At 40.4% G+C, this 19,211-nt stretch overlaps 1 protein-coding gene across 1 annotated transcript in view; it reads left to right on the top strand.

Moving 5' to 3' along the window:
• The window catches only part of HYDIN (HYDIN axonemal central pair apparatus protein), a 442,332-nt gene that overhangs the window by 214,303 nt on the left and 208,818 nt on the right, over positions 1 to 19,211 (top strand). The window contains exons 19-22 of the mRNA XM_017868754.1: positions 3,956 to 4,194; positions 7,726 to 7,999; positions 10,123 to 10,266; positions 15,311 to 15,454. Coding sequence (XP_017724243.1) covers positions 3,956 to 4,194; positions 7,726 to 7,999; positions 10,123 to 10,266; positions 15,311 to 15,454 — 801 coding nt within the window. The remainder of the gene's footprint in view (positions 1 to 3,955; positions 4,195 to 7,725; positions 8,000 to 10,122; positions 10,267 to 15,310; positions 15,455 to 19,211) is intronic.

Here is a 19,211-nt window from a genome sequence, read left to right as displayed (position 1 = left end):
CTTACTGGCCAGATGGATGTCAATATGGATCTCTTAGAAACCAAGAGTTAAATATGTCGGAATCTGTTTAGCAGACATCCTTGAAAGACTAAATGGAACAGAAGCCCATCCTCACACCTGTCACCAATTGGAATTCACTTGGGCCGGAAATAAGCTTCTGTTGTATAAAGCCATTGAGCATCAGGGGTCTTTCTGTTACAACAGCTACCACAAACTTATCTATAATAATAGCCTAGAATTTCAGAACAGCAGGTAGGGAAAACAGTTCTAAGAAAGGAGAAGGTCTGGTTACTCAAGCATGAGAAATCTATTTCCATCTATTGCTTTGATTGTGTATGCCCACTGAAAATGATAAAAGTCAAAGATTCCTATCTACTGTAATATAAATTCAAGATGAAATGAAACTACCTTGATCCATTTTAAAATGTCTACAGAAAATTGAATTTGCACTTACAGCTCTTTTAGAACACATTTTTATGTCATTTTCTGTGATTAATGTGTTAGAGGATTTTAGTGTTGTCACTTTGAGGCTGTTAAAATGTTTCTTTTGATAAATTAGGAAGATGCATCAGAAATTATTTCTTTGAACCTAAGTATGGATAGAACACTGTAACATTCAATCCTTATAGTTTCTTTGGCAATAATAATTGAGCTACAGTCCTGAAAATTAAATGTATAAGGATTATTACCTTTTACTAATATTTTAATACAAAATTATAAACAAATACAGATTAATGCTCTGGAGAGACAGAGACTTTGTTTACTGTTTTCTGATTGTTTTCGTACTCTGCTAGAACCAAGTTACTTTAAGTAGGAAAGTTATCGAGAAAATTCTGAAAAATAGATGAGTCTTTCAAGATTCATCATTTTTTTCATGCGCATCCTTTGAATACAGACAATGATCATACAAACATCTCCATCCAGGTCGTACTTTATCTAGTGTGGTATTTAATGTTTAATTGTTTTTTTTTTTTTTTTTTCTGTTTCTATGTCGCTTTGGGATTTTCCATATTTGAAGATTTATGAGTAATAATAGGACTCTTGACTTAGTTATATCTATAGTTTCCATTAATGCCAAAATTAAAATTTCCTCATTATCATTCATCTACATCCTCATTTATATACAATTTAAAATCTTGAAAAATGTTCTTCTTTCCTTTATTTAATTCATTTAAATTTTAAAATGCAATTTACTTATTTCCCATGTAGATTTTCAAACCAGGAAGAAATGTAACTAGCCTTTCTGCTCTGTCTTACATTTGTCCTCAATTATAAATTGGGAAATTGACATTTTGCTTTAAATATTAGATTTTCCTTATTTAAGTACCTGTGAGCCTATTCCTAAGAGTGACCATCGGGCCCACTGACCGAATCTATTTTTTTAATCTGCAGTGGCGCCAGACCAGGATTTTGGTGACATTCCAAGGCACTGTCACCCTGTGAGATTCTGCCTGGATGAAATCTCTAACTCTTGCCTGCAATCTGCAATGTACATTTATGTCACTTACAGAGATCATCAGTGTAACTCTGACCTAAGTTTGTCAGGAGGTTTCCAGTCCGTGGTACCTAAGCCCCCACAGAGCTACATGTGTTTTTACATTTCTCCTTTTTTTTCCTTTTTCTAAAAGAGGTATATCATAGAATTAAGTGAAAGAAGGATAATCTTAGACTGGAATGTCCTCTAGAGTCCCGCTCAAATAGTAAAATTTGCATTTGTTTTCAAATCCATTGTTTTCTACTGAATGCATTTCTTTGGAGGGCTTCTTCTGTGGTACCAAACTCAGGGAGCTTCACGAAGCTTACTGGGAGATTCACAAGGAAGATTCATGAAGGAATAATCAAACTCTTTTCTGATGAACTGGAGAGTGTGGCTTTTCCTCTCAGTTATTATCCTGGAAGCATCTAAATACTCTCCACATCTCTTCTTTTGCAGCTTTTTCTCAGTGCATATTGGTAATAACTAAATATTTTCTATAAAGATTAATCCACATAAGTACTTCTGAGTAATGTCTTTCCCAAAATAAAACAGGACTTTCATAATTGATCTAAATGATAAGCCATCAAAATGGGGAAAGGATTTATTTTAAGTTCTGGGGTACATGTTCAGGATGTGCAGGTTTGTTACATAGGTAAACGTGTGCCATGGTAGTTTGCTGCACCTATCAACCCACCATCTAAATATTAAACCCAGCATGCATTAGCTATTTTTCCTGATGCTCTCCACCCCGCTGCCTCCCGACCCCTGACAGGCCCTGGTGTGTGATGTTCCCCTCCCTGTGTCCATGTGTTCTCATTGTTCAGCTCCCACTTCTGAGAGTGAGAACACATAGTGTTTGGTTTTATGTTCCTGTGTTTGTTTGCTGGGGATAATGGCTTCCAGCTCCATCCATGTCCCTGCAAAGGACATGACCTCATTCAAAAGGATGTTTTTTATTTGATGCTCTTTATTAACTTTGAGATAGTTGTTTATATAGGCAATTAAACAGATTAGAATTTTAGTAATATTAATAATATAGTGCCATATAATTAGGAATCACACCACCTGATAATTAAGCCCAATTTCACATTTGGAGGGAAAAGAAAATGTGTGTGGTACATTTGTCAGACATTCAAAGGGTTTCAACATCCTTTGCTCTTGTTCTTTAGATTCCCCTGAAGCACTTTCACTCTGGCCTCCTTCTGAATTCCATTTTTGTTGTTGAAATATTGGTCTCACTAGTGTCATTGCTGTCAGCTCCTCAGGGTGTTATGTATTTCCCACAACACCTGGACCTGAGAGCCATTGAATATGTATTTGTTATATTTACTTGAGAAGTCCAAGAACAATTTGCTCATTAAATTTGTAGAAGACTTGGAGGGGCTAGGAGGAGGGGTCCCTAATTATTAGTAGTAGTAGCTAGTAAGTTGAGTGTCATAGTCAGAATTATAAAAGTTCTCAAAAGATGAAAACCTTGTAAAAATAGAAAATACCAACACCTGAATTCAAGAATACAGAAATCAAAATTAAGGAGAGAATAGATGTGTTTAATAGCATATTACACATCACTGAAGAGAGAGCTAGTGAACTGGAAGAGAGCTCAAAAGAAAGCATCAAAAATGAATCACAGAAAACAACAAACAGAAAATGCAGATGAGGCTCAGAAACAGAGATAGGTTGAGATATACAAATACTACAGTGTTACAGTTGCCTACAGTGTTCAGTACAGTAACATGCTATACAGGTTTTCAGCGTAGGAGCAACAGGTTATATACCATGTCACCTAGGTGTGTAGTAGGCTCCACTATCTCACTCTACAATGTTCACACAGCAACGAAATCACCTAATGACACATTTCTCAGAATGTGTCTCTGTCGTTAAGCAACACATGACTGTATTTCAAAAATAAGTTTGCAATTTTACCTAATGAGATTCTGATGAGGCTAATTATTAATTATTATAAATTAGTAGAAATCCAGATGACTTCTTATATTGTATTTATTAATGAAATTGGTTCATCCTCACTATTACACTAGAAATTTTGCATTTGAAAACGTTTATTTTAAAATTTCAAACTCCAAAAAAAAAACAAAACAAAGGAAAATAAATAAGAATAAAAAATAAAAATTTCAAACTCCATAAAGAATATTGTGCCTTCTTTGGTGTCTCAGAATCTGGAGATTATAGCAGATAATAATTATAAGCTTGTTGGAGAATTGGGCTGTTACCTTGAGAAAGAGATGTAAAAATCTTCACAGAGCATTCAAAAGTAAAATCGTAGGTTTGCTCTTCAGAATCAGATTGCTTTTTGAAAAAAGAAAAACCAACAAACATCCAGCTGCTTTAATTCAAAAAATAATATTTGTCTCTGATGTTGAATTCCACAGTGCCACCCATTTGAAGTGTAGAGGGCTTTGACATCTATAGAATGAAAAGCCGAGAATATCTTCCCTGTGAACTTGTACTCTTGTGTTGCAGGCACACAAAAAATCCCTTTGGACGATTGAACCCAATGAAGGCGTGGTTCCTCCAGAAGCTGATATTCAACTGGCACTGACCGCCAACCTGAATGACATACTGACATTCAAAGACTGTGTCATTTTGGACATTGAAAATAGCAGTACCTATCGGATTCCTGTTCAGGCTTCTGGAATTGGTTCCACTATTGTTTCAGATAAGCCCTTTGCTCCAGAACTCAATTTGGGCGCACATTTTAGGTAAGGAAATACCATGGACCAATTTTTGTAGATGTCACATATGTTGCATGTGCTGAGCATCACCTCTACTTTAGAAAATTATTTTAAGTAATTAAAACTAGCCACCTCAGTCCCTCTCCTTTCCCATCCTCACTCTTCTGCCTCCTGATGGGTATGTCAGCAACAGGAAGACATTTTCTAGCCATAACTTGGTTGCATTCTCTAATCTGTGTCCCTTTACATGCGAGAAGAATATGGTTTGTAGGAAATGCATTCTTCTCTCAAACTGGCTACTCTGATTAATTTAGACTCTCAACCATAATTTCTCCTCTTTAATTCTAATACACTGTTAATCCCTCTCCATAAATATAGAAAATACAGATACAGCTTAGTGGTAACCTAAGCAGAACATACCTAGGAAGGTAAAAATTTACTGCAAGTGTATTTTATCAAGTATTGCAGAGCCAGCAGCTTTTTCGAAGCTTATGTCCTCTACTTGACTCCCCACCATAGCACCAACAACTGAGATGGTTTCCATTGGCTTTGCGTGATTACCCAGGAAAAGCTAGAGGGTCTAAATATTTAAATAAGATGTGGTACAGTATAGACACCACTGAGCAGAACAATCTAAATGTGGATATAAAAATCAGATTTGGGCCGGGCACGGTGGCCCAAGCCTATACTCCTAGCACTTTGGGAGGCCAAGGCGGGAGGATCACTTGAGCTCAGGAATTCAAGACTAGCCTAGAAAACATGGGGAAACCCCATCTCTATAAAAATACAAAAAATTCTGGGCGTGGTGGCGGGTGCACGTAGTCCCAGCTACTCAGGAGGTTAAGGTGGGAGAATCACTTGAGCCCAGGAGGCTGAGGTTGCAGTGAGCCAAGGTGGCACCACTGCACTCCAGCCTGGGTGACAGAGTGAGACCCTGTCTTAAAAAAAAAAAAAAAGAAAAGAAAAGAAAGAAAAAACACACACGTATACATATACACACACACATATATAGATATATATGAGGAGATATATATATTTATAGGGCTGGGAGCAGTGGCTTATGCCTATGATCCTAGCACTTTATACTTTGGGAGGCTGAGGTGGGAGGATTGCTTGAGCCCAGGAATTAGAGACCAGCCTGGGCAACATAGGGAGACTCCCCACATCTCTAGAAAATAAAACATATTAGCCTCGCATGATGGCACATGCCGTTGTCCTACCTACTTGACAGGCTGAGGTGAGAGGATTGCTTGTACCCGGGAGGTTGAGGCTACAGTGAACTAGGATCACACAACTGCAACTCCAGCATGGGCAACAGAGCAAGACCTCATCTGAAATTAAATATGTATATATATATGAGGTTTGAGTGTTAAGTGTAGAGGGTATGTGTGGGGATTTATTCTTGATTCCTCAGGAAAGTCATGTAGCTATCACTAGTTGGCTTCTGGGGGCCAGTTGAATTTGAACTTACCTGTTGCAGTACTGTGAACAGATCTCAGAAGGGTATTCCCCCTGCCTTCTGGGCTCACAGGCCCTGAAATCAAGTTATATATGCTGTGCTTGGAGATGTGACTGACATTAATCAGTTAGGTGCTTTCCCCAAAATCCTTCCCTCTGCTCCATCTACAAAATATGGGACTTGATTGAAAATGCCGTAAACTAGTAGAAAATTAAGTAAAAAGCAAGTCACATGGTTGAATTGCATGCTTTTAGACAAGTATCCAATTATATTTTTTGAGTCAGCTAAATGTAAGAATCCTCCTCTCTGCCTGTCTGTTGGCTGTAAGCTAGGGTAGTTTGTCATTGCATACCAGTGCTTCTAGTTTCAAATTTCTTTTCGTGCACTCAAATATAATTGTAGAAAACAATACATGGCAAACCAGACCTAATTACATGTTCTTTTAAATCTACAAATAGTGTCAAGTAGCCTTCGAAGGATATTCTGACACATGGAATTGGAGGGTTAGCTAACAGTTTTCTATGAATATAAAAGCAAACTGTAGCTTTTAGTTGCTAATTTGACCTCTGCCTAAACTTTTTTACATAAAATCACTATGCCCGCAATCTCCAGAAGAATTGCCAAAAGCAGGGCTGGGTAAACTACATCTCTCTGCCTGCTTTTGTCAATAAAGTTTTATTGGAACACAGCCATGCCCATTTTGTAACGTATTGTCTATGACTGCTTTCACACTACAAGGGAAAGTTGAGTAGCTGTTACAGAGACTATGTGGCCCCAAAAGCCTAAAATATTTGTTATTTAGTCCTTTAAAGAAAAAGTTTGCCAACCTCTGGTCTAAAGAAATAGCCATATGCTGCCGCTTCTAATTGCATATTTTTAGACAACTCCCTTAGGTCTTCAGAACTTCCATTTCTTGATCTATAAAATGGTAGTAAATATACTTACCATGACTGGATTGCTGTAATGATTGAATGATATACTGTGAATAAGTAACAGACATCCTGCCTAGTAATCAGTATGTGTTTTTTATAAACAGTGTATGTTGTTTATTATTTCCCCCAAAAGCCTACTGTTAGCCATAAACTACCAAGTAAAGTAACTCCCTTGAGCGTGCCCCGTGGACACAGATTCACAATGTATTTAGATAGAAATGGTTATACCTGACAACTAGCAAATATTCCTTCTGATTATTTATTTGATGGTTCAACTTACCAGGCATGATGTCATTTCCTAAGGAAGAATAGATGGGATGAAATCTCAAAGCCTAATAAAATTTAAAATTAAAAAACAGTCCTGAGATGAGTTTTCCCTAAGAATAAATTTTAAAGTAAGCCTGTGGGGGGAAAAAAATCCCAAACAAACAAAAACACATTTGAACCATATCCAAGATCTTAGAAATCCCAGTTTTTTTTAGCAAATAGCCAGGCAATCAGAACGTTCTTAGTAAATATTTGTGGAATATATGAATGCATGATGAACAAATGAATACATGAAATTGCAACATCTTTAAAGCACATTAGTCTGAGATAGGTGACCAATCGCGGTGGTGGTCTGGCCCATTGCAGTCCCCCTGGCCTTTGTTAAAGCTTAGAGGATATGCATGGTTTTTCTTCAACGCTTCCTTCAAATTGAGCCCATCATTACGGGACATTCCACTCAGTCAGTAGTAATTTTCTCAGCACAGCTTGAAACCTGCTTCTCCTCCAGTAGGTATTTTGCTTTCCTTTCACTCCCCAGAGCTATTTCTCTAAATAGAATTGCTTTTCACGTGAACTGAATGTGTCCTGCAGTGTGTGGGGCCTACAGGGGAAGATTGACGGGGAGTGGAGATTTTCCACAGCCCCTGACATGGTGGTGCCGACTCTGGGACCAAACCCAGGTCTGTGATTCCACACCTGTTGGCCCCCTGAGTAGATACTACCTTGTCCCATCACTGTTAGTTCCTAGTGGCATCGTGACTTAGTCTTCCTACATTAAAAAAAAGTCTTATATTGTGGCTCACTTTTGAAATCCTTCCGGAAGAGTAAATCCCAAGGGTGTAGAGCTGAACAGAACATACCTAAATGGAATCCCCTCAACACCTGCCTCTGCTTTTTCAGCCTAGATACCCATTATTACCACTTTAAGTTGATCAACAAGGGACGTCGGGTCCAACAGTTGTTCTGGATGAATGACAGCTTCCAACCCCAGGCCAAGCTGAGTAAGAAGGGCCGCGTTAAGAAGGGACATGCTCATATCCGGCCCCAGCCCAGTGGCTCTCAGGAGCCCAGGGATCCACAGAGCCCTGTGTTTCATCTTCACCCCGCCAGCATGGAGCTGTACCCAGGCCAGACAATCGATATGATACTCGAAGGCTATTCTGCTACTCCCAGGGTAAGGGGACAGCACATTTGGAAACTATTGTTTTTTCCTAATTAAATCTCTACTATATCTATTTCTTAGGAAAGTCCCTTGGCATTTATCTGAGGAAGGATATGGTTTCTCAAGGATTGTGTACAGTCCTGAGTTACCATGGTAGCATCTGTTGCTTTTGGGGTACAGCTCTGCTCAGTCGTCGATTTGTTTGTATAGCCACTGTGAACCCAATCTTAAGGGAGGTTCTCATGCCCAGGGTCCACAGTGACAAGCCAGCAAGTCTCTGGTAGAAAAACATCCAGTTTTTAGCCAAAGCAGATTATCCTATTAACATTTAGCAGGATTAATTTAATATTCATTCAAAAAGGGTGTTTATATCGATACTCTGGGCTGCCTCTCTTATTCAGGTATTGGGACATCCCTGTTCCTTTCTTTCCAGACTGACTACAACTCACATTTCAAAACATCTTCTTTTTATGCATTAATAAAAGAACCACATTTATCTTCAGCAACTCTGATTCCCTGCTTTCATTTACATGATCTCCATACATTCTACGTAAAACATTTCAGTAGATCCAAATCATGTGTCTGTTTATCCCAATTCTCTCACAGTGTGGAAATCGTTAAAAAACTAAAGGAAAGGCTTTCAAAGTCACTTAAGAGTCTCTCTCTCCCCACAAAATGCAGACCTTATAGATGAGAAATGATGCTTGCTTAAGATCCTGCTTGTTTCGCCAAATTTGGAGGTAATACTGACTTTTCCCCACATGAAATAGGAAGCAAAAAGAACTTTGTCTCCCAGTAGACACAGCTGGAAAGCTAGTCCCTTGCTTAGCTTCTCTAAGGTCACAGATTCCACTTTATTTCATTAGATTATTTCTTCATAGAGCATTTTCAGGTAAAATGCATCCTCAATTCCAAAAAAAAGGGGGTTATCTCTCATTGTGAAAAAGGTAATGTGTTCCTTCTCTCTGTTATTCAGGTGATCAGCCAACTTTTATTGTGTGTATACCATGTGACAAATACTGTGCTAAGCACTGAGGATGCAAAGATGAATAGAACACAGGCCGTTATCTCAAGACACTGACAGCTGTTGGAAGAGCATATTTATAATGTGGTTATCAAGAGTTGTCCATATTTTTGAAGGCATTAATTCTGAGCTGCTGGGGGACTAAACTCAGCTTAAGCTTTACTAAAAGCTTCCCTGAATGTTCTTCTAAATCATGCTACATAAATGAGAAGAGACTGGAATGCATTAACATCCCTAACCTGGGCACTCTTCAACATAACCTATTCATGCTACAAATTCACTTTTGATCTTTCTGCTTTATAAAAATCTAGGCTTTTTGAGTCCAAAGAAATATTAATTCCTAATGCATGGTTTTTAAATGTTTAAGTATAAAGGCCAAAATTTGGCTGGGCACAGTGGCTCACGCCTGTAATCCCAGCACTTTGGGAGGCCAAGCTGGGTGGGTCACCTGAGGTTGGGAGTTCGAGACCAGCCTGACCAGCATGGAGAAACCCCGTGTCTACTAAAAATACAAAACTAGCTGGGCATGGTGGCACATGCCTTTAATCCCAGCTACCTGGGAGGCTGAGGCAGTAGAATCACTTGAACCGGGGGCAGAGGTTGCAGTGAGCTGAGATTGCACGATTGCACTCCAGCCAGGGCAACAAGAGCAAAACTCCATCTAAAAAAAAAAAAATAAAAGGCAAAAATTTTCCAACTACAGTTTTCAATAGTTTAATAAGAAATCATATAACTACCATTGAACTATAAGCCCCAGGAAAGATTTTATCTGTCTCATTCATCAGTATTTTGTACTCCCGGCACCCAACACAGCTCCTCATGCATAGAAGATCATAATATAACTATACCTATGTATATAGAACCGAATGTAAGTCAACTGCCTCAGGGCAGTCAGAAATAAATACAGAATCCATCAAAGCCATGTTTAACTAACAAAAACATAATCATGTGACAAAGAGCAGCCCCTGAAGCGTGCTATTCATAAGTGTGCTCTGCCTTGTGTCCCCAGGCAGGTAGTGGGAAATCCATTTTCTCTCAGTGGGTAAATAAGTATTCTGAGTAAGTATTAAGTTATAGTTGTTCCCCAAATGCTGGCTTATCTCATTGGCAGATAGTTAAAGAGAAGCTGGTGTGCCACGCCATCATCGGGACACAGAAAGGGAAGAGCTTGTTGATGGCTGTGAATGTCACCTGTGAGTTCGTTGCGCCTCTCATCCAGCTGTCCACCAAGCAGCTCATCTACCGACTGGAGAAGGTCAGTGGCGTGTGCTGGCGAGGGCTGGGTGCTCCGACTGGGGTCAGCATGTTTACATTTTCATTTCGAAAGCTAAATTAACAGGCATCCTTTTCCATGCATTGCTCAGCCCGTGTTTTTTAAGCTTCAGAGGCCAGTACACATTCAACTAAAAATTTTGAATCTAAACCTACAATCCTTTGACATGTAAGTTGCTGTGGAAATTCTATTTCCATCATTCCTGATATCTAAGACCTAAGGGAAGTGGTATTCCAGTGCACTGAATATGCAGTTTAGTCAATCATCTTACTTTAACCAGGTAAAATAAACTCAAGGCAGAGGAAGGACTGGAGTAGAATTATCGATAATTATAATTATCAGTAAGAATATCTACCACTGATTGATTAGTATGTGCTAGACATGGAGCCATGTTCGTTACATACATTTACCCAGTAGTCCCTCACAGCAACCGTATGCAGCAGATTCTGTTATCATTCCCATGATGCACACGAGGAAACTGAGATACAGGTTAAGCTGGAGAATAATCAACTTAAAGTATTAGATTCACATTCTTTAACTTAAATGGCTCTACATAAGGGCAGACAGTATATGCCAGAGTCAGGGGACAAGGGAGAGAAGGTAGTGGCTGCTGCTCAGGGCAGGGGGTCAGGATAGTGAGGAGGTGGGGTGGAGGAGATATCACAATAGGCTTGACCTGCCCCTAGACATCCTTCCATCCAGAATTAATTACCATTCAAGACATGTAAGGAATGTCTGTTCTGAGTTGGGGGTTGAGCTGGTACTGGAAATCTAGTGAACCAGACAGACATAACCAAAGCTAAGCTGGTTGACTTTAAACAAATTATTAAAATGTAATTGTTGAAGTCACCATTATAAACATTGCTATGAGGAAGAGGTGCAAGGTGCTGGGAGGGCATGTACTGGGAGACATGATCTTGTTCGTCCATGTGGTCATGGATGGATTTCTTGAGCAAGTGCCTCAAGTTGAGACTCAAAGTAAAAATAGAAGCTAGTCTGGTGACAAGGGATGGGGAGAAAATTGCAGGCAGAGGGAATAGCTCACGCAAAGGGCTCAAGTTAGGAAAGGCCACCTTGGACAGAGAATGTGCCAAGGATGGCAAAAGTCCATCTGGCGATGTGCAGCCTGCCTGGGAGGCATCATCTGAACTTTGGGTTTTGTTCCGGATAGCCATTGGAGGGCTTCCAGGAAGGGAGTGACATGGTCAGATTGATTCACTGAAACCATCATGCTGGCCGCTGAGTGGAATGTTTATTAAGGCCTCTCATGTGCCAGGCACAGTGTTGGGGGCTAGAGATACAACAGTGAGAATAGTCCTCCCTGATAAATGTCACAGCCTGCTGAGAAGACCAAGCATTAAGTCACGGCCCCACAGTGTGATCTTTGTTGTCACACAAAAGCTCTGGGTGTGGCAGTGCCTACCCAGTCATGAGGAATCAACTGGGCTTCCTTTCATTACCTGGAGGTTTGCAGAAGAATGTTCAAGACCATTTATTTTGGTAGTGGATTCCATCATATTTTGTTCATTAAAACAAATTAGTATCTATTGATTATCACCATGGAAAAGGTGTTCTGCTAGGAGATGAAAAAAGGAGCCTGTGATCCAGTAGGAGAGGTGTGAGGTAAAAGTTCAATTCAAATCAACAAGTAACTTTTGAGCAGGTGCATCAGTCACCTACAATATATAAGGCAGAAAAGACACAGCAGAGACCATGGCTTATCATTCTCAGGAAACTTAGACTGGAACAGAAAACCAAACACTGCGTGTTCTCACTCACAAGTGAGAGTTGAACAGTGAGAATACGTGGACATGGGGAGGGGAACATCACACACTGGAGCCTGTCGTGGGGTCGGGGGCAAGGGGAGGGAGAGCATTGGGACAAATACCTAATGTATGTGGGGCTTAAAACCTAGATGACAGGTTGATAGATGCAGCAAACCACCATGGCACATGTATACCCATATAATAAAATAAAATAAAAGTAAAGTAAAGTAAAATAAAGTAAAGTAAAATAAAATAAAATGGCTTAACAAATGAGTGGGGAAGGTGGACGTTGTTAGTTTAGCTTCCTGTCACTAAAACCCAAGCTAAACATGAAGCCAACAAGCTCCATGAGACATGTAAAAGGAAAATACGACAAGAATTCCTGCTACAGTTATTAAGCTTTATTGCTGCATTTTAAATTCTTCATTTTTAAGTAATCAGGAAAGATGTTTATTGGCAACAGCTGCACTGAAGTTGGTGGCTTTATATTTTCCCTGAATGCTGTTATTGGGAGAAAACTCAGTGAATATTTATTGAATTGCTATTCTGGGCAAGATGTTGTAATGTATGTTAAATATGCAGCCTAGTTTCTTTTTAGATTTCTCTAAGCCCATAAACACTCATAAAATGTGTGGGTAGCGCTCTTTTCTTCTCTTTATATACTTATGCCTTTTGCGGGGCGGGGTGGGCATGTTTTTATTTAAATGTCTGTTGTTTGAATTTATTACTAGATTAAAATATGCACATATTTTGAATATGGTGGTAACTTCTTATTGAATTAAAAAGTGAATTGAGCTACAGTTCCCTGCTTACTTTTTTCCACCCTTCTCTCTTTCCCCACAAAGATGAGAAGTTTGAAATCTGTCCTACTACTTACTGTATTTTTCATTTTCATTTCCTGCTCACATTTAATCCACATCAGGGACAATGAAGAAATGCAACTTCATTACCCAGCATGTGCAAGAGACTTGTTAGGTCTCAGTATTCAGATTTAATTGTATAACATCCAATTATCTGTTCTGTCTCCCTGTTTTCAGCTCAAGGCAGTGCATCTGATTTGGTACATTAGAATATAATTATACCAACCCTGTCTATGGGAAGAATTTTTCTATAGCTGTTTCCTCAGATTTGGTCTACTTTATAACTATCGTACCATTCATAAGCCACGGAGATGAAACCACATCTCTGTGGGATCAAAAAGGTCAACTGAAACTAGCAGCCACTTTTCTTCATGAAGTTCCAGCAGCACATTATGTCTGCTGATATTTGGGGAGACGAACAACTCAAAGAGAAGGGGTCATTTTAAAATAGAATGGCCTCTCTGTGCTTGACTCCTTCTCATCAGTAGCCTCTAAATGGCCTCTTGCCAAAACCAACCAAGTGTGGCTTCTGCACTTCAAAGCCATCTGCGGTGACACAGCAGCCTTCAGGGAAGGTCGCAGGGCGGACGGTTCTCCATGCAGCCTTTGTAGGGCTCAGAGTACTGCTTCATCCCTCCCTAAACTGTAGTATACAAACCACAGAGGCAAGGTGAGTCCAGTTCCGTGCTACCCCATATTAGAGGGAGGGAAACAAAGGCTGGTGTCTCCTGGTAAATGCCAGACCTAACCCGTAAAGTCACCTGGCAGTGCACAGGGAGACTCATGGAGTACAACCAAGGCATGAGGCTCGAGCCAAGGGACACTGGTCACCCGAGCTCACCCAGGAACCACAGTGGAAGGAAGAGACTGTGCTAGGCATAGAACTGGAAGACAGAGTCATATCAAAGTAGAAAATTAGAAGGGTTTAACTGACATTGGCACAAAGAGAAAAAGCAAATGAAAACAAGAAGGCCTAGGAAGGACAGGCTAGAGTTGTCAGAAGACCCAGGGGATGATTGGAGGGAGGTTCTTTTTGGAGGCCAGAGATTGAGGCTCCTGGTCACCCCCTGATGATACTAAAGAACCCCCTTTCTAGGAAATACAAGAAATAATGTGGGCCCCAACATCAGCATGAGAAAAGTCCAGTCTAGCCAGAAACTCTCAACTCGAGATGCATTTTCGATGCCTTCTTGAGTTGAAAAATTAAATCTGGGCTGGGCATGGTGGCTCACACCTGCACTTTGGGAGGCTGAGGCGGCTGGATCATGAGGTCAAGAGATCGAGACCATCCTGGCCAACATAGTGAAACACCATCTCTACAAAAAAATACAAAAATTAGCTGGGCATGGTGGCACGTGTCTATAATCCCAGCTACTCGGGAGGCTGAGGCAAGAGAATCACTTGAACTCAGGAGGCAGAGGTTGCAGTGAGCCGAGATCATACCACTGCACTCCAGCCTGGGCAACAGAGCAAGACTCTGTCTCAAAAAAAAAAAAAAAGAAAATTTAATCTAGCATATCTAACAGAGTAAAAAGATGCTTCTAAATCAACTATCCTGGTATTATCAGGAAAAGTTTATAGGAAATAGGTCTGAGCTTTTGTCAATATAACAAGATATTTGCAAATTGGGTGTTTTAAGCCTGGAAAAATATTATACAAGGGAAACATGTTTTATTAATTATAATGATAGCTATATTTATGCATAAGATATAACTAACTTTTTAGACTTTGTCTTATGACACAGTGGAAGCCCCTATAATAATAGTTCTATCCAGAAGCCTGGCTTCTGTAGCTTTTCTCAATTAGGCACCAAGGAGGTAAAAAAATCTAATCTGTGTTGTCTGGGTTATGTAGGTCCACTTTTCAGTAGTTCACCGTACATCATTCCACATGATTTATCTTTTTTTTTTCCTTGAGACTGAGTCCCACTCTATTGCCCAGGCTGGAGTGCAGTGGTGTGATCTCGGCTCAGTGCAACCTCCACCTCCTGGGTTGAAGTGATCCTCGTGCCTCAGCCTCCGAGTAGCTGGGATTACAGATGCCCACCACGATGACTGGCTCATTTTTGTATTTTTAGTAGAGACAGGGTTTCACCACGTTGGCCAGGCTGGTCTCGAACTCCTGACCTCAAGTAATCCACCGGCCTTGGCCTCCCAAAGTACTGGGATTACAGGCATAAGCCACTGTGCGCGGCCTCCACATGATTAATCTAAAGTTCTACAAGGGAGAAAAATGTATGTATACATCTACATATATATGCATATATATATATACACACAGAGAAAGAAAAAGAGAGAAAGATCAATAAATTTGTTCTAAACAATTAACCTGAGACTTGTTGCTAAAAGCTTACTGTATTTACCATAAGTTGATTTGTTTCATCTTTTTCTGTTTTTGCAGAAACCTAACAGTATCCTGAAACCTGATTACCAGCCCTTGGCCATAAAAAACATTTCCACCCTGCCCGTGAATTTGTTGCTATCAACATCTGGACCCTTCTTTATATGTGAGACTGATAAATCCCTGCTGCCGGCAACTCCTGAGGTACCTTAATAGGGGGCTGTTCTGGCAAGCTGTTGGGGGTGGGGCGGGGTGTGATAAAGGAAGAGAAGAGTAACGATACGCCACCCAACTTCAGCTCAGAAAGATGGAAAGGATCCAGGAAGCAAACAGGGAGGACTACAGAAAATTTAAAATGAGTGGTAAATCCATTCCAATATCAATCTGTAGAAACACTGCCATTCATGGTGAGAGCTTCAGCTCATTATAATCATCCTTCTCTCCTGCCCATTCCAATGAAGCCAATCCACAGAAAGCAGTAACTTCCTACTGATGATAGTAAAGATCTTTTCATTCTCCTCCCTCGAGTCCAACCAAATCTCCATGCTGAAGGAAATGAGAAAATAGCCAAGTCCAGTCCCCAGACCAGTGAGCCCACCTCCGGATACTGAGAAGTCTGAGTAGGGCTGAGGGAGGAGGCTGAGGGCTCACCCCGGCCACCAGTCTGCAATGGATTCAGTGTTCTCTAAACAACCCTTCAAGATTGTCCCTGTGATCCTTTGCCGGGTGTGAGGACACCAATGGGAAAGTCAGGTCCGTGGGCCAGTGACACTGTAGGAGAGGAGGATTGAAGGAGAAACCAGTCCCCACATGCCATTTTGCTCATCCTCTCTCTCTAGGTAAACAGCTAATGAAGATGGGGTATGAAGGGGCGGGGGCAGGCAGCAATCATGAGATCTCAGAAGAGGGAGCCTGTTACTTAAGGAGATTTACTGTGAGCCACAATCAGGGAGATGGATCTTTGGGGAGAGCAGGGACAGCGTACTTGGTGACAGGGTGTCCCAACAGTACCCAACTGGAGGCTGTGGGCTGTGCCCCGCCCCTCCACCACAGATGTTTTGAATGAATAGGTCTCATTCAAGCAGGAGGTGAGACGAAACCAGTCAAGATCTTTGAATGGAGAAAGAAAAAGAGGAAATGATTATAAGCAAGAGGCAGATGAAAACAAACTGCAAGGAGATGCACCCAAGGAAGAAGACCAGAAGCACAAATATGTGTTCCCTACAGTCTCACACAAATTACAGATAACATGGCCTGTCCTTAGAAAGAGCCCAAGTAGAAGATGCAGGTATTGAAAGAGGAGATGCAGAGTGAACTCACAGAGCACAGGAGAACAAATGGGTGGGAAAAGGAAGATTCAGACATGCGCACCTTTCTCATTCTGGGTGGTAGACAAGACCCACTCGTATCCCTCCTGAGATCTTTTTTTTTTTTTTGAGATGGTGTCTCACTCTGTTGCCTAGGCTGGAGTACAGTGGCACAATGTCAGCTCGCTGCAGCTTCAACTTCCTAGCTCAAGCGATCCTCCCACCTCAGCCTCCTGAGTAGCTGAGACCATAGGTGTCCACCACTGTGCCCGGCTACTTTTTTAATTTGTCGAGAGGAAGTCTTGTTATGTTGCCCAGGCTGGTCTTGTTGAACTCCTGGGCTCAAGTAATCCTCCCACCTCGGCCTCCCAAAGTGCAGGGATTACAGGCGTGAGCCACTGTGCCCAGCCCCTTCTGAGATCTTACTAGGATAAACGTAGAAATTTTCAAAAGAGAAGGAAGCCAGAGCAGTAATATAAAGGGGGAGGAGGATGGGCATCCCCAAATAATGAGAGATTGAAGCCAACTTCTGGAAGATAGAATGAGGTTGGGAGTGGGTTGAAAAGAAGACACAAAAAATCTGCATCTCAGAAAATGTTCAAATGAAGTCATAAAAGATGAAGGAGTTGTTTTGCCCAGTGGTGTGGAGTAGCTCCGGGATCACAGGCAATAATTATGAGAAGAGGGCAACAATTATAGGGATTCTGTGTGCACCAGGCCCCATTCAGGAAGCGTGGACAGCTGGCTTTTATCTTAAGAAAGAAAAAAATAGTGCTCTTCTCCAAAGAAATTGGTTAAAATGTCTGGGGAAATCTAGCGCTTCTAATGTTGCCAGTATTGACACCCCAGAATAAGCCCTCCTCACTCCACATTCGGATATCTGGGTGTGTCCACAGCTTGATGGCCACCTCTCTGCCTAAGGAAATTATTTCCAAGACAAACCCTACTACGAGAATTGAGAAACGGTGGCCTCTGAGTTGGTGGAATGACACAGTGGGTCAGGAACTACTGTTTTTTATAATAACTCTTACAGTACAGTTTCACTTTATATCATTTGCACGTATAATTTTAATAAAACCACACACATAATTTAAAAGAGCTTCTTCAAACCAACAAGAAAATACTAACAACCAAACAGAAAACAGGCAAAAGAAAAGAGCAGGGGTTGACAAAAGGGAAAATAAAATAGCTTTTAAATGTGAAAATATGCTCAACTTTATTCACATGAATGAAAATACAAACTAAAATGACCATGAAATACATTTTTTAACCTATCAGACCGGCAAAGAGCAAAAATTGGCTAGTGCTGTGTTTTGGAAGGGCGTGTGGAAACAGTCTCTTGCCGCACCGGACAGTGTATGTCGTACATTGGAAGGCAATATGGTAGTAGCTATCAAGAATTTAAATGCTCATACCATTTGACCTGGAAATTTCATTCCTGGGAATTTCTTCTGCAGACATAAACACAATATACAATATGACTTATATACAAGGATAAAACTGCAATGTTGATTATAAGAGCAAAAGATTGGGAACTAATATCCATCAGTAGCACATTGGTTAAATAAACGGTGGCAGAATAATATGATGGAATGAAATGCTGCTATTAAAAAGAACGAAGCAGCTTCATATGCACTGATACTGAGTGATCTTCCAGTGAGAAAACCGAGCTATAGAACAGTGTACGTGATATGCTATCATGTGCAAAAAAATAAAAGAATATATATAAATGTGATATTATGTTCATAGAATATCTCTGCAAGGGTAAATGAGATACTTTTAACCTTGGTTTCCTCAGGGGAGGGAAACTATTGGCTTACGTAAGATATGGGGAGATGGGCACAAAATCAACTTGCTTTTCATTGTTCTGTCTATCCAAAATATCAATGAAATATTTTGTAAAGATTTTTAGAAATAAGGCTTCACCTTGTCCAGGGACAAAATGATATAAATATTTTTAGAAACAAGGCCTCACCTTGTCCTAGGACAAAATGATATGGAATATTCAAGAGTGAGACATATTTTAGTGAAGTTACAGGACTTATTGACAACCAAGGAATTCTATGGCATCTAAGCATAAGAGACCAATCAAGGGAAGATTTTGGACTAACCTCAGCCTTACACTTTAATGCCACATGGCAACAGAACAGTGACTACAGAGTTTTGAGGGAAGGAAAGTTGACTCAAGAAGTTTATAACTAGCTAAAGTATCCTTTGATACTATTTAAGTGTAAAGGCAACAGACACTTTGAGTGTAAAGATAACAGACAGGGATGCTCAAGATGCAAGGAAATGTTTTCATACCTGAGCATTTTATTTGATTCTTCTAGATGATTGCGTGTCTTCGGCAAATTAGTTTTTCCAACGGGTGCATGAGTGCTGTATTCAGCATTCCCTTGCATCTTTGAATTCCACACTCATGCACCCCTGTTGGAAAACTAATTTGCCAATGACATGCGGTCATCTAAAAGAATCAAAATAAGGTACTCAGGAATGAAAAAAACTGAGGAAAAGACGGATAGGAGGACTCAATCCAGTTAACTGTGGAACTGAGACTACACAACTTTGACAGAATTTCAGAGCAGAATGTTTTAAACCTCAGCTTTTAAAATTCACTATGGCCAATTAAAACTGGGAGGTGAGGGAAGCATGGG

The sequence above is a fragment of the Rhinopithecus bieti genome, unplaced genomic scaffold, assembly GCF_001698545.2.
Source record: "Rhinopithecus bieti isolate Rb0 unplaced genomic scaffold, ASM169854v2 scaffold_2574, whole genome shotgun sequence".
In the NCBI taxonomy this organism is placed as follows: domain Eukaryota; kingdom Metazoa; phylum Chordata; class Mammalia; order Primates; family Cercopithecidae; genus Rhinopithecus; species Rhinopithecus bieti.
Note: the sequence above shows the minus strand (reverse complement) of the source record. Positions and strands in the feature narration are given on the sequence as shown.